The sequence below is a fragment of the Oncorhynchus masou genome, chromosome 32, assembly GCF_036934945.1.
Source record: "Oncorhynchus masou masou isolate Uvic2021 chromosome 32, UVic_Omas_1.1, whole genome shotgun sequence".
NCBI classification, from domain to species: domain Eukaryota; kingdom Metazoa; phylum Chordata; class Actinopteri; order Salmoniformes; family Salmonidae; genus Oncorhynchus; species Oncorhynchus masou.
In genome coordinates, this window is record NC_088243.1 from 65,357,518 (window position 1) to 65,373,271 (window position 15,754).

The 15,754-nt window shown below is 41.1% G+C and overlaps 1 protein-coding gene across 2 annotated transcripts; it reads left to right on the top strand.

The window, feature by feature from the left end:
- Positions 1-1,800: 1,800 nt before the first annotated feature.
- On the top strand, positions 1,801-15,416 carry guf1 (GTP binding elongation factor GUF1). Of its 2 annotated transcripts, none has more exons than XM_064954874.1 (17): positions 1,801-2,267; positions 2,590-2,701; positions 3,296-3,444; positions 4,329-4,409; positions 4,525-4,602; positions 4,673-4,756; positions 4,842-4,906; positions 5,132-5,335; positions 5,539-5,678; positions 5,835-5,958; positions 6,234-6,366; positions 10,096-10,239; positions 10,390-10,523; positions 10,897-10,998; positions 11,280-11,399; positions 11,507-11,543; positions 15,043-15,416. In XM_064954874.1, the coding sequence occupies exons 1-17, from the start codon at positions 2,064-2,066 to the stop codon at positions 15,175-15,177; spliced, it is 2,046 nt and encodes a 681-aa protein (XP_064810946.1). In that variant the 5' UTR covers positions 1,801-2,063; the 3' UTR covers positions 15,178-15,416. The 2 variants fall into 2 exon arrangements, with proteins under 2 accessions (XP_064810946.1, XP_064810947.1); XM_064954875.1 differs by having other exon boundaries at positions 2,593-2,701.
- The last annotated feature ends 338 nt before the right edge of the window (positions 15,417-15,754 follow it).

Sequence of the window (15,754 nt, forward strand, 5' to 3'; positions counted from 1 at the left end):
TCCAAACCTCTCTACCAATAACAGCTCATGTTCAGTTTTCCCCTCCTTACTCCTAGACTGTCTTAGCTAAATTCTTGCTTGAGGAATTGCTATTTGCTAAGAAACGATTTGTTTATTTTTACCATTTTAATTGAAAACAATCACAGTGAGGTACTCAATTGTTATCCAGAAGTAATTTGATATCGAGATAAAAAACTTCTGCATTGGACCTTTAACTAAATCACTCAATATATCAATTGTAGCTGTAAAAAAGCATGAGAATAGATTTAGAAATGTACAGTCATAGAATACTGTGGTACATCAAGAATGAGTTGAGACTGTCTACAATGAGGACTCAAGAGTGAAAATCTATAGCTTTAAACTGTTTTTAATTATTTAAATTAAAATAATCAACCCACATTTTCTCCCAGTCCTATTTGGTCAGTGGTGCTGCATTAAAGATCCTCAGAACCTGTTGGAATCCCAAATTTATGAAATCAGATAAAGTGTCTGAGTGTCTTGCCTGAGTCATTGGATAGTTGGTCAACAAATTAAAATGAGTAACCTCATAGCATAGGGAAGCAATAAATGTTGATTAATTCACGCGACACGTAGTTTGAATCCTCGTTTTATCTGCTTGCCAAATTAATTAGAATCTTAATGAGTGCACTGAAAAACCTGCATCCATCAGCAACCTATTGAGCTAATTGATTATTACAATTAACGAGTTGGAAACAGATTGATTATGAAAAAGCTTAGCGTTTTCATATTGGTAGAATACCTAGAAAAACAGTGCAATTGCCCTTGATGTATCACACTTGGCAAGGAAGGAGAATTGTAATAGCGACGTCAACGTGCGAAAGAGGCACACACACACACAGAAGTCAGAGATGAAAAGCGGTGGCAAGATATTTCATTTGGTTTCTTATCTGAACATCATTCTGGGGACCTACTCAGTATGAGCGGGCTGCTGTCTTATGTTGCCATGGCAATGATTTTTCCACCCTCTACCCCTATTCTTGTCATCTGTGCATGTGGAAAATAATGGAATAGCCTAGAAACAGCACCATTCATAGTATAGGCTGCTACACAATATATTACGTTATTGTAACATCTGTCATCACCCTGCAACTCAATAATAAATGTTTCCTCTCAAGGTTCACTGTAATGGTTACCATAAGAAACAACAACAAATACCCCAAAACACATTTTCAGCCTCCTCACTTTTTCTGGGTTGCATTTTGATCACTAATGTTCTTCTAAGGCTCTGATTAGGTGTCAAACTCATCCCAAAGGAGAATTGGAACTGTCAGATGTGTGGGCCCTACATAAGAAAGGTACACTATCAGTATTCACAAGATGTGTCAGTCGCCTATCTGGCTTTATGACCATGCTTGAAATATTCCTGCTGCAATTTAGTCAGAGAGATTTATCCAGGTCAGTGGAGACAACGAGGTTGGGAACTGCTACAAGGTAGTCTTCCTCTTCAGCCAGGATGAAGCCATCTTCCTGGAATGGTGGCACCTCTTATTCTGGCCCAAGCCCAGTTGGTTAATGAGTGGAACAGTATTTGTAGTTCATTTTCAGATGGCTCATCTGTTATAGTCAACGGATTTAAATGGTTCCTAAATTATTAGTTTGTATGATATTCCTGTAATATCACACTCTACTCACTCAATCTGAATCCATTCTTTGTAATTTCCCCCTAATAAATGAAAAAATCGGGGTTTTGTTATTTTGAAAATAAACACGTGGAACCAACAGAGGTGGCTTTTTAGAGCACAAGGCGCCAAACTACATTTCCCAGGATGCATTGTTAGTAACCTTACAACCCAACATGGCTGCGCCCTACCAAGCATGTTTTTTATTTGATTAACTTTAGTTCTCCTTTAGACACAGTTATATTTACCTGATTTGGATTTTTCATCACACCTCTGAGAATTCATACATTGCGATTGAAATGTAGCGTATGTTGACACGATTTAACAGGGTCTGCGGCGTTAAATTGGCTAGCTATCAGGGCTAATGTCAATGACCTGTACAGAAGCTTTAGCTAACGAATTGATTACCTAACGAACAATAACATGCAGCTGTCTTTAATAAAACATCAAGGGTGTGCAACACCTTTTTTAAGGCATCTTTTGGACTTCCGGGTTTATCAAACAAGACAAAGGAGCCAGTGCTGTGAAATAGCTTGCACGGTCATTAGACACCGATGGATGAAGAGGGCACCTGTTTTCTGCACACACAACACCACCAACAAGATGATCAGTACACAGGCTGACAAAGTAATGGACTTTACATTGCAGAAAGCGTGCCGTGCAGTATGGTCATGGCCTTTATTGTAGCTAACTGCACTACTTTGTTGCATAGTCACTTTACCTCTAACGTTACCTACATGTACAAATTACCTCGACTAATCTTTACCCCCTGTATATAGCCTCGTTATTTTATTGTGTGACTTACATTTGACTTTAGTTTATTTATTAAATATTTTCTTGAAACTGTATGGTTGGTTAAGGGCTTGTAAGTAAGCATTTCACGGTAAGGTCTACACGTTGTATTCGGGGCATGTGACAACATTTGATTTGATTTGGTTATTTCTTGAAGGAGAACATAGATATGTCAAAGTTCCCAGTGGAGAGGATCAGAAACTTCAGCATCATTGCTCACATTGACCATGGGAAAAGCACCTTGGCTGACAGGCTTCTGGAACTAACAGGTAGCTATCACCTAAATGGCCATATTCTTCTTCATTGGTGTCATGGTGTTTAACCTTTTTGTGCAAGCTGGCACCAACTGCAGGAGTGTGTGATGGATCACATTATATTTTGTGATATAAAAGGGAAGGGAAGAAATGGCACCACCAACTAACCCTTCACCTACAATTGAAGTCATTAACTTGTTTTCAACCACTCCACACATTTCTTGATAACAAACTATAGTTTTGGCAAGTTGGTTAGGACATCTACTTTGTACATGACACAATACATTTTTTTCCAGCAATTGTTTACAGACAAATTATTTCACTTAATTCACTGTATCACAATTCCAGTGGGTCAGAAGTTTACATACACTCAGTTGACTGTGCCTTTTAAACAGCTTGGAATTGACACCATTTGAGTCAATTGGAGGTGTACCTGTGGATGTATTTCAAGGCCATGACATCTTGAGAATATCAAATGTGGGCTACTCTGCATCTTTGTCTCGGGTTCCATGCTGGGCCATTACCATATTCATACACATGGATCACACAAATACTCATGCATTTCGTTTCTTGTATGATATGGCTCAGCTCATTGCTTGGTTTTTACAGGTGCCATAGTCACGACAGATAAGAACAAACAGGTGTTGGACAAGCTGCAGGTGGAGCGAGAGCGAGGGATAACTGTGAAGGCCCAGACAGCCTCCTTGTTCTACAAGTACCAGGGACAGACCTACCTGCTCAACCTCATTGATACACCAGTAAGTACATTGAACTTTCTTTTTTTTTAAACATTGCTACAATTTCTAAGATTTTACTGAGTTACAGTTCATATAAGGAAGTCAGTCCATTCAAATAAATTCATTAGGCCCTAATCTATGGATTTCACATGACTGGTAATACAGACATGCATCCGCTGGTCACAGATACCTTTAAAAAAGAATAGGGGCGTGGATCAGAAAACCAGTCAGTATCTGGTGTGACCACCATTTGTCTCATGCAGCGCAACAAATCTCCTTCGCATGGAGTTGATCAGGCTGTTGTTTGTGGCCTGTAGAATGTTGTTCCACTCCTCTTCAATGGCAGTGAGAAGTTGCTGGATATTGACGGGAACTGGAATTCGCTGTCATACACGTAGATCCAGAGCATCCCATACGTGCTCTATGGGTGACATGTCTGGTGAATATGAAGGCCATGGAAGAACTTGGACATTTTCAGCTTCCAGGAATTGTGTACAGATCCTTGCAACATGGGGCCGTGCATTATCATGGCACGACAATGGCCTCAGGATCTCGGTATCTCTTTGCATTCAAATTGACATTGATGAAATTTAATTGTGTTCGTTGTCCGTAGCTTATGCCTGCACATACCATAACCCCACCGCCACCATTGTGCATTCTGTTCACAACATTGACATCAGCAAACCGCTCGCCTTCCCAACGCCATACACACTGTCTGCAATCTGCCCAGTACAGTTGAAACTGGGATTCATCCTTGTTCAGCTCATAAAACATGGGACCAACACTTTACATGTTACGTTTTATATTTTTTGTTCAGTGTAGATGGGACTCGATACCATCAGTGAAACAAGGGGTTTGTTTGTATTAGTCTTAATTACAGCACTCCTGGTCTTCTCTGTTTTCAGGGTCATGTTGACTTCAGTTATGAAGTGTCTAGATCCATCTCAGCGTGCCAAGGTGTACTGTTGATTGTTGATGCCAATCAGGTAGGTTTTCAGCAAGGTAAAACTTTATTTTCGGCATAATGTGCATTTGACAGACACATTACCTGGAAAATGTATCCAAGGTAGAGTGTCATTGATGTGTTCTTGTGTGGATCAGGGGATTCAAGCACAGACTGTTGCTAACTTCTACTTGGCATTCGAAGCTCAGCTGACCATCATTCCTGTCATCAACAAGGTACATTTCCCAATTAATCTATGTTAGAAAAGTGATTGACAAATATGATCATGTTCTGTTTCTTTTTCAGATTGATTTGAAAAATGCTGATCCAGAGAGGGTAGAAAAACAGATTGAGAAGGTGTTTGATATTCCAACTGAAGAATGTATTAGGGTGAGTTTATTGACTGAGATGTTGATAATTGCCAATATCATATTTTGGACAACTGTCTAAATATGATGATTCCTCCTCTCTTTAGATTTCTGCCAAACTGGGAACCAATGTAGAACAAGTCCTCCAAGAGGTGGTGAAACGGTTACCACCGTAAGTTTTATTTGACTCCTTACTTCCTGTTGGAAAAATAAAAAATGTCTTCCAATGTAATGCACTTACTCTTTGAATCCATGTCTGCCTCCCAAATGGCACCCTATTCCCTGTCGTGCTCTACTTTTGACCAGGGCCTGTAGAGATCTGGTCAAATGTGGTGCACTATGTAGGGAATAGAGTGCCGTTTCAGATGCACTCAACATAGTCATTTTTTGTTCTCAGACCAACCTTTAAAAAAGAGGACCCATTCAAAGCCCTGGTGTTTGACTCCAACTTCGATCACTATAGAGGGGTGGTGGCGAACATCGCTCTATTCGGAGGCTACTTGTCTAAAGGAGACAGGATCATATCTGCTTACCTGGGGAAAAGCTACGAGGTCAACGAGCTAGGCCTCCTCAGGCCAGATGAGCACCCCACAGACAGATTGTGAGTGTCTTATCCTGCATAATATTCATCTTGTCTGATTTCATATCATTGGTGGTGACTGTTGTATTAAATGCACACTCTGTCAGTTCTCCTCTTCCTCGTGTTAGTAAGATACAAGATGCTAATAATTGTATCGGTTCTTCTTGTTTGGTACATTGCTATATAGGCATATCATATTGGTCACATATTGGTGTGTTGTGCAGGTACGCGGGCCAGGTGGGCTATGTGATAGCAGGTATGAAGGAGGTGAAGGAGGCCCAGATCGGTGACACCCTCTACCATCAGAAACATCTGGTAGAAGCTTTGCCGGGGTTCAAGCCAGCCAAGGCCATGGTGTTTGCCGGTACGCTGACAGACATATAAGTGAGAAAACAATGCAACTGGTCCCATAATGTTGCATTTACAAAGTGTCAATAGGCAGTAGTTTATAAGCAAACATTAGTAGTAGCAGGTGTCACTGAATTCTATCCTGAGTGTGCTTGTTTGCGTCTCTCTCCAGGGATGTACCCTATGGACCAGTCAGACTACAGCGCCCTCCGCAGTGCTGTGGAGAAACTGACGCTCAACGACTCCAGTGTGACGGTCCAGAGAGACAGCAGTTTGGCACTGGGAGCAGGCTGGAGGTCAGATCATAACATGACCAACTAAACTACAAACATCTACTACTTAAAGCTGTACAAATGGTGACAGGGAAGACCTTGACAGGATACATAGCTTTGGGTCAATGCATTATAACCTCCCTGGTCTGTGACTGCACTGCTATGCTTTATATTCTTCATTTGCTTTGAGGGATACCATTTTCAGCTGTGATCAAGACCCCTGTGTGACCCTGACTCCTAAATTGTTCGCTCCCTCACACTGACACACTGTTATTGTTTTTCTTTCCTTCATTTTGTAGACTAGGCTTCCTGGGCCTGCTCCACATGGAGGTGTTTAACCAGCGCTTGGAACAGGAGTACAACGCCTCTGTCATAGTGACAGCCCCCACTGTGCCCTACAAGGCTATCCTGTCCTCCGCCAAGCTCATTAAGGTAATAGACAGCACCACCTCTAGGGGCTTCAACTCACATGTACAGTTGAAGTCGGAAGTTTACATACACTTAGGTTGGAGTCATTAAAACTCGTTTTTCAACCACTCCACAAATTTCTTGTTAACAAACTAGTTTTGGCAAGTCGGTTAGGACATCTACTTTGTGCATGACACAAGTAATTTCTCCAACAATAGTTTACAGACAGATTATTTCACTTATCACAATTCCAGTGTGTCAGAAGTTTACACACACTAAGTTGACCGTGCCTTTGAACAGCTTGGAAATTCCAGAAAATTATGTCATGACTTTAAACGCTTCTGATAGGCTAATTAACCTAATTTGAGTCAAATGGAGGTGTACCTGTGGATGTATTTCAAGGCCTACCTTCAAACTCAGTGCCTCTTCGCTTGACAAAGAGAAAATCAAAAGAAATCAGCCAAGACCTCAGAAAAAAGATTGTAGACCACCACAAGTCTGGTTCATCCTTGGGAGAAATTTCCAAACACCTGAAGGTACCATGTTCATCTGCACAAACAATAGTACGCAAGTATAAACACCATGCAGCCATCATACCACTCAGGAAGAAGACTCATTCTGTCTCCTAGAGATTAAAGTACTTTGGTGCGAAAAGTGCAAATCAATCACAGAACAACAGCAAAGGACCTTGTGAAAATGCTGGAGGAAACGATAAAACGAGTCCTATATCAACATAACCTGAAAGGCCGCTCAGCAAGGAAGAAGCCACAGCTCCAAAACCGCCAATAAAAAGCCAGACTATGGTTTGCAACTGCACATGGCGACAAAGATCATACTTTTTGGAGAAATGTCCTCTGGTCTGATGAAACAAATATAGAACTGTTTGGCCATAATGACTATTATGTTTGGAGGAAAAAGGGGAAGGCTTACAAGCTGAAGAACACCATCCCAACCGTGACACGGGAGTGGCAGCATCATGTTGTGGGGGTGCTTTGCTGCTGTAGTGACTGGTGCACTTCACAAAATAGATGGCGTCATGAGAAAGGAAAATTATTTGGATATATTGAAGCAACATCTCAAGACATCAGTCAGGAAGTCAAAGCTTGGTCACGAATGGGTCTTCCAAATGGACAATGACCCCAAGCATACTTTCAAAGTTGTGGCAAAATGGCTTAAGGATGACAAAGTCAAGGTATTGGAGTGGACAAAGCCCCGACCTCAATCCTATAGAACATTTTTGGGCAGAACTGAAAAGCATGTGCAAGCAAGAAGGCCTACAAACCTGACTCAGTTACACCAGCTCTGTCAGGAGGAATGGGCCAAAATTCACCCAACTTATTGTGGGAAACTTGATGAAGGCTACCCGAAATGTTTGACCCAAGTTAAACAATTTAAAGGCAATGCTGCCAAATACTAATTGAGTGTGTGTAAACTTCTGACCCACTGGGAATGTGATGAAATAAATAAAAGCTGAAATAAATCATTCTCTTTACAATTATTCTGACATTTCACATTCATAAAATAAAGTGGTGATCCTAACTTTACTAGGATTAAATGTCAGGAATTGTGAAAAACTGAGTTTAAATGTATTTTGCTAAGGTGTATGTAAACTTCCGACTTCAACTGTACATATATTGCATTGGAAAGTTGACATGATATCACAGCAAAATAAATGCACACGAGTACATATATTTGCAAATGTACAGTACCAGTGAAAAGTTTGGATACACCTACTCATTCCAGTTGATTTTTTTAAAACTATTTTCTACATAGTAGCATAATAGTAAATACATCAAAACTATGAAGTAACACAACCAAAAAAGTGTTAAACAAACTAAAATATATTTTAGATTCTTCAAAGTAGTCACCCTTTGCCATGATGACAGCTTTAAACTCTTGTCATTTTCTCAACCATCTTCACCTGGAATGCTTTTCCAATAGTCTTGAAGCAGTTCCCACATATGCTGACTGCTTGTTGGCTGCTTTTCCTTCCCTCTGCAGTCCAACTCATCCCAAACCAACTCAGTTGGGTTGAGTCTTTTTTTATAACCCAACCCTGATCTGTACTTCTCCATAAATGTGTCCTTGACCTGTTTTGAGAGCTCCTTGGTTTTCATGGTGCCGCTTGCTTGGTGATGCCCCTTGCTTGGTGGTGTTGCAGACTCTGGGGCCTTTCAGTACGTGTGTGTTATACTGAGATTATGTGACAGATCAGTTGACACTTAGATTGAACACAGGTGGACTTTAGTTAACTTATTATGTGACTTCTAAAGGTAATTGGTTGCACCAGATCTTATTTAGGAGCTTCATAGCAAAGGGGGTGAAATCAAATGCACGCACCACTTTTCCGTATTCTTTGTTGTTGAATATTTTTAAACAAGTTATTTTTTTCGCTTCACCAATTTGAACTATTTTGTGTATGTCCGTTACATGAAATCCAATAAAAATCCATTTAAATTACAGGTTGTAATGCAACAAAATAGGAAAAATGTGAAGGGTGGGTGAATACTTTTGCGAGTGTCTGTACTCTTCTGTAAACTGGTCATCTCTGTATACATGTTGCAAGACCCACTGGTTGATGCTTATTTATAAAACCCTCTTAGGCCTCACTCCTCCACTATCAGAGGTATCTACTGCAGCCCTCATCCTCCACATACAACACCCGTTCTGCCAGTCACATTCTGTTAAAGGTCCCCAAAGCACACACATTCCTGGGTCGCTCGTCTTTTCAGTTGGCTGGAACGTGCTGCAACAAACACTCACACGGGACAGTTTTATCTCAATCATGGACACTTCCACTAACAGTTGTGGCTGCTTTGCGTGAGAGAGTTTTCTCTACTTTCTTGCCCTTTGTGATGTTTGTACCCTGTTTTGTGCTGCTACCATGCTGTGTTGTCATGTGTTGCTGCCATGCTATGTTGTCTTAGGTCTCTTATGTAGTGTTGTCTCTTGTCGTGATGTGTTTTGTCCTATATTTTTAATCCCAGCCCCCATCCCCGCAGGAGGCCTTTTTGGTAGGCCGTCATTGTAATTAAGAATTTGTTATTAACTGACTTGCCTAGTTATATAAAGGTTAAATAAATTAAAACAGTTGATGTTGAGATGTCTGTTACTTGAACTCTGCGTTTGATGGTTTTTGCGACTGCGCATAAAGAAACTTTCAAAGTTCTTCAAATGTTCCGGATTGACTGACCTTCGTTTCTCTTTGCTTATTTGAGCTGTTCTTGCCATAACTCTATTTGGTAAAAGACCAAATCCATATTATCTTCTGTATACCACCCCTACCTTGTCACAACACAACTGATTGGCTCAAACGCATTAAGAAGGAATGAACTTTTAACAAGGCACACCTGTTAATTAAAATGCATTCCAGGTGACTACCTGATGAAGCTGGTTGAGAGTGCAAAGTGTGCAAAGCTGTCAAGGCAAAGGGTGGCTACTTTGAAGAATCTCAAATATAAAATGTAGAATTATTTAACTTTTTGGGGGGGTTACTACATGATTCCATATGTGTTATTTCATAGTTGTGATGTCTTCACTATTATTCTACAATGTAGAAAATAGTAAGAATAAAGAAAAACCCTTAAATGAGTAGGTGTGTCCAAACCTTTGACTGGTACTATACGTCAACTATTATTTTCAAACAGTGACAAAATGGTTTATAAACTGTTTCATACACTGTCATGTGACAAAATATATATGTATGTACATGGTAACCGTTGTTTGGTAAAGGTTCTAACTGTTGTGTTGTAGGAGCATGGGAAGGAGGAGATCACCATAGTGAACCCAGCCCAGTTCCCAGACAGGTCCGTAGTGAAAGAGTACCTGGAGCCCATGGTGATGGGGACCATCATCACCCCTGATGACTACATTGGGAAAATCATGAGTATCTGCTTGGTAAGCCAGCCTGGCTTTCAGGTGTTGCTAATTATTTGTTTTTAGGATCACTGTGTAACAGAGACATTTAAAAAATTGTGTTTTGATTACTTTCACTTTGCAAAACAAAAATCTTTTTATTTTTTTCCCCTAATTGGTCCATTCATGTAGAATCGCCGAGCCGTCCAGAAGAACATGGTGTACATTGACGACCACCGAGTGATGATGAAATATCTCTTCCCTCTGAATGAAATTGTCGTGGACTTCTATGACCTCCTCAAATCCATGTCTTCAGGATATGCCAGGTAATTCAATGTTGCATAGGGAACCTTCTCAGTAGGGCCGGGACCAGTATCGCAATAGTTTTTTTCATGGCAAAAAAAAGAAAACACAAAGCAGACAACTCTTTGGTCCTTTAAAAACCTGCTGGATGTAAAATATTGTGTGCTGTAGATCTTGGAAAATAAATTCATGTGACTCTGGATGACAACATAAATTATGTTTGTTCCCAACATTATGCCTGTTTTCCTAAAGAAATTAAATCCGCTTGGTGTTTTGTTTCCTTGCCAGGATACGAACGAGTATTCGTATTGCTCCGGCCCAACTTTTCAGATTGATTTGGTAACCTGAATCATTAGAAGAACATGAGACATTGTATGTTGTAATACTGTTCATCAGCTTTGACTATGAGGATGCAGGGTACCAGGCTGCCAATGTGATCAAGATGGATATTCTGCTGAACGGGAAGCCTGTGGAGGAACTCACCACTATTGTTCACAAGTAAGTCTTTGATACTTAGTGCTTCGACCTGTATCAGCTAATCTTTGGGCTCAGACTCCTACGGTTGAAAAACAAGTGTTGACTGAATCCTAACTCAAACTTTTGTGAATCTCTCCCGTTGACATTACTGTGTGATTCAACTCTTGAGTAAAAGAAACTATCTACTATACAAATTATTATTTGGCTCAATATATCTATCTTTCAAGGGCTACTAATAGTATGATATATTTGAGTACAGTAATGATGTGACCCTTGGGTGTCTTCTGTTCTCCTATGTACAGAGACCGGGCATACAGTGCAGGCAAAGCCATGTGCGAGCGCCTGCAAGACGCCATACCCAGACAGATGTTTGAAATCGCAGTACAAGCAGCCATCGGCAGCAAAGTCATCGCCAGGGAGACGTAAGTGTCGTGGCCAAACATGGAAGAATGCACACAAGACCAAGTCATTTGGAAAGTTGGTAGCGTTTCAGATTGCACGACACCCGCTCTCTCTCTCTCTCTTGCAGAATAAAGGCTTACAAGAAAAATGTGCTCGCAAAATGTGTAAGTAAACTTGTTCTTTTAATTCAAATGTTGGTTTGTACCAATGATTCAGATATACTCTAGGTGACTGATAGGGGGCGCTGTGTTGAAGCCACGGTGCCTCAATCTTGGCACTCCCCCACCATTGTAAAAAATAGAAATGCATTTATTAATGTTTACATTCGTTTTTTGCCACATTTATTATATTACAGACACCTTAATGCATACTTTTCAATTTTATTATGTGAGCTAAACATCAAATAAAAAATTACAAAATATATTTTAAAAACCATTTGCCTTTAAAGTATATTACTGTGCCCACTACAACAACAAAAATGCTTAAATGCATGTAATTTTGTCCTTGAAAGATTTAATTCAAATAATGTAGAATTCCTTTGAAGGACTGCTCCCACTGGGGAGTGCCAATATGGCCGACCTGTGTCTTCAAGGCCTCTCAATGGACAATACATACCGTCAACAATTCAGGGTGTATATACAGTACCAGTCAAATATTTGGACACACCTGCTCATTCCAGGATGTACCTTTATTTGTACTATTTTCTACATTGTAGAATAATAGTGAAGACATCAAAACTATGAAGTAACACATATGGAATCATGTAGTAACCAAAAAAGTGTTAAACAAATCAAAATATATTTTATGTTGGAGATTCTTCAAAGTAGCGACCCTTTGCCTTGATGACAGATTTGCAAACTCTTGGCATTCTCTCAACCTGGTTCATGAGGTCGTCACCTGGAATGCATTACAATTAACAGGTGTGCCTGTTAATCATTTGTGGCTTTTCTTTCCTTCTTAATGTGTTTGAGTCAATCAATTGTGTTATGACAAGGTAAGGTTGATATACAGAAGATAGCCCTATTTGGTAAAAAACCAAGTCCTTATTATGGCAAGAACAGCTCAAATAAGCAGAGAGAAATGACAGTCCATCATTACATTTACATTACATTTAAGTCATTTAGCAGACGCTCTTATCCAGAGCGACTTACAAATTGGTGAATTCAACTTCTGACATCCAGTGGAACAGCCACTTTACAATAGTGCATCTAAATCATTAAGGGGGAGGGGGGTGAGAAGGATTACTTATCCTATCCTAGGTATTCCTTGAAGAGGTGGGGTTTCAGGTGTCTCCGGAAGGTGGTGATTGACTCCGCTGTCCTGGCGTCGTGAGGGAGTTTGTTCCACCATTGGGGGGCCAGAGCAGCGAACAGTTTTGACTGGGCTGAGCGGGAACTGTACTTCCTCAGTGGTAGGGAGGCGAGCAGGCCAGAGGTGGATGAACGCAGTGCCCTTGTTTGGGTGTAGGGCCTGATCAGAGCCTGGAGGTACTGCGGTGCCGTTCCCCTCACAGCTCCGTAGGCAAGCACCATGGTCTTGTAGCGGATGCGAGCTTCAACTGGAAGCCAGTGGAGAGAGCGGAGGAGCGGGGTGACGTGAGAGAACTTGGGAAGGTTGAACACCAGACGGGCTGCGGCGTTCTGGATGAGTTCTAGGGGTTTGATGGCACAGGCAGGGAGCCCAGCCAACAGCGAGTTGCAGTAATCCAGACGGGAGATGACAAGTGCCTGGATTAGGACCTGCGCCGCTTCCTGTGTGAGGCAGGGGCGTACTCTGTGGATGTTGTAGAGCATGAACCTACAGGAACGGGCCACCGCCTTGATGTTAGTTGAGAACGACAGGGTGTTGTCCAGGATCACGCCAAGGTTCTTAGCGCTCTGGGAGGAGGAAACAATGGAGTTGTCAACCGTGATGGCGAGATCATGGAACGGGCAGTCCTTCCCCGGGAGGAAGAGCAGCTCCGTCTTGCCGAGGTTCAGCTTGAGGTGGTGATCCGTCATCCACACTGATATGTCTGCCAGACATGCAGAGATGCGATTCGCCACCTGGTCATCAGAAGGGGGAAAGGAGAAGATTAATTGTGTGTCGTCTGCATAGCAATGATAGGAGAGACCATTACTTTAAGACATGAAGGTCAAGTCAATATGGAACATTTCAAGAACTTTAAAAGTTTCTTCAAGTGCTGTTGCAAACAACCTCAAGCTCTATGATGAAACTGGATCTCATGAGGACCTTCACAGGAAAGGAAGACCCAGAGTTACCTCTATGGCAGAGGATAAGTTCATTAGAGTTACCAGCCTCAGAAATCGGCAATTAACTACACCTTAGTTTGCACCTCACAGAGTTCAAGTAACAGACACATCTTAACATCAGCTGTTCAGAGGAGACTGTGAATCAGGCCTTCGTGGTCAAATTGCTGCGATGACACCACTACTAAAGGACACCAATAATAAGAAGAGACTTGCTTGGGCCAAGAAACACGAGCAATGGACATTAGACCGGTGGAAATCTGTCCTTTTGGTCTGTCCAAATTTGCGATTTTTGGTTCCAGCCGCTGAGACGCAGAGTAGTTGAACAGATAATCTCTGCATGTGTGATTCCCAACGTGAAGCGAGGAGAAGGTGTGATGGTGCGCTTTGCTGGTGACACTGTTAGTGATTTATTTCGAATTCAAGGCACACTAAACCAGCATGGCTACCACAGCATTCTGCAGCAATATGCCATCCCATCAGGTTAGTGCTTAGTGGGACTATCATTTGTTTTTCAACAGGACAATGACCTAACACACCTCCAGGCTATGTAAGGGCTATTTGACCAAGAAGGAGAGTAATGAGTGCTGCATCAGATGACCCGGTATCCACAATCACCCGACATCAACCCAATTGAGATGGTCTGGGATGAGTTGGATCAGAGTGAAGGAAAAGCAGGCAACAAGTGCTCAGCATATGTGGGAACTCCTTCAAGACTGTTGGAAAAGCATTCCAGGTGACTACCTCCATGAAGCTGGTTGAAAGAATGCCAAGCTGTCATAAAGGGTGGCTACTTTGAAGAATCTATAATTTAACCTTTTTTTGGGTTACGATGTGTTATTTCATAGTTTTGATATCTTCACTATTATTCTACATTGTAGTGTTTTAGAATGTTAGCTGATCCTTGAGTCTCTATAGCCCCATTTTATAACTAATGCTAACATAGGTCCTTAGTCCTGATCTTGTTTACATTCTGATTGTGTTCATATTTACAGATGTCTACACATGGTAATAAAATATGTCTGTTATCCGTCCACTGTGTTTGCATTGTGACCAGATTTCCTGGTCCCTCCCTTTATGCAAGTTATTTGAGACAATCTTTCAAAATACTATTTATTTATTACAAGACATATATTTATGCCATAAGTCAATGGCAATCACCTGTCAATGATTTTAGAAGGCTGATAATAGTATGTTAAGTGGTTTCACTGTCCAGATCCGGCTAGACTTCTAAGATATCCAGACACAATGTGTGTCTGACTACCCCTGGAGGTGGGCAGGAAGACCTGATCATAATGTGTCTTTTGATTATCTATACCTGTCTGGAAATGTGGGCACAATCTGAATGTGGACAGGATCAGGACAAAGAATGCATGTTACAACCAGGTATAAACAGGGCTTTTCTCTCTTTCAGTACGGAGGTGATGTAACTAGAAAGATGAAGCTCCTGAAGAAACAAGCAGAGGGTAAAAAGAAGATGCGGTATATTGGAACCGTGCAAGTCCCCAAGGATGCCTTCATCAATGTTCTGAAGAGGAAAGACAAGTAGAATATCAGTATCCTTAGTCATTGAAGGTATTTTTTTGTTCAACAAATTAACAAACAATATTGTTAACATCAAAATAACTTCAATGTCCCATACATAGACGTCAAATTTTAACATTGTTTATTCTTATAATGTAGATCCCCGTTGCCTATGAAAACATGTAACGATTAATCAGTGAAATACTGTAAGTGCAAGGTGCAAATACGTCAATGATGTAAATAATAAAACAAGATCAAATGTTATGTCATTTCTCTTTTGTTTCCCTTTGCCATGGATCCAGTGTGCTGGGGTTGTAACATTTTGGCTTAATCTTAATTGTACTTGTATTTCCTTGATTCCTCGCGTCCTCTCTACTTGCCTCCTAAAAAAACACATTGAGGAAGAACATCCGGGGGGAGAGGGGTCTAATTAGTTATACTGTTAAATTGGAAAAGAAAGACAGTGGTTGGATTCGAACCAGGGATGTCATTGGTCACAGCCCTCCATGATGGTGTTTGCAGTGACAGGTGAGAGTAAAACAATCTCTTCCCATTTAGCTTTCAATCAACCATTCACATTTTGTCCCGCCCTCAAAACACAG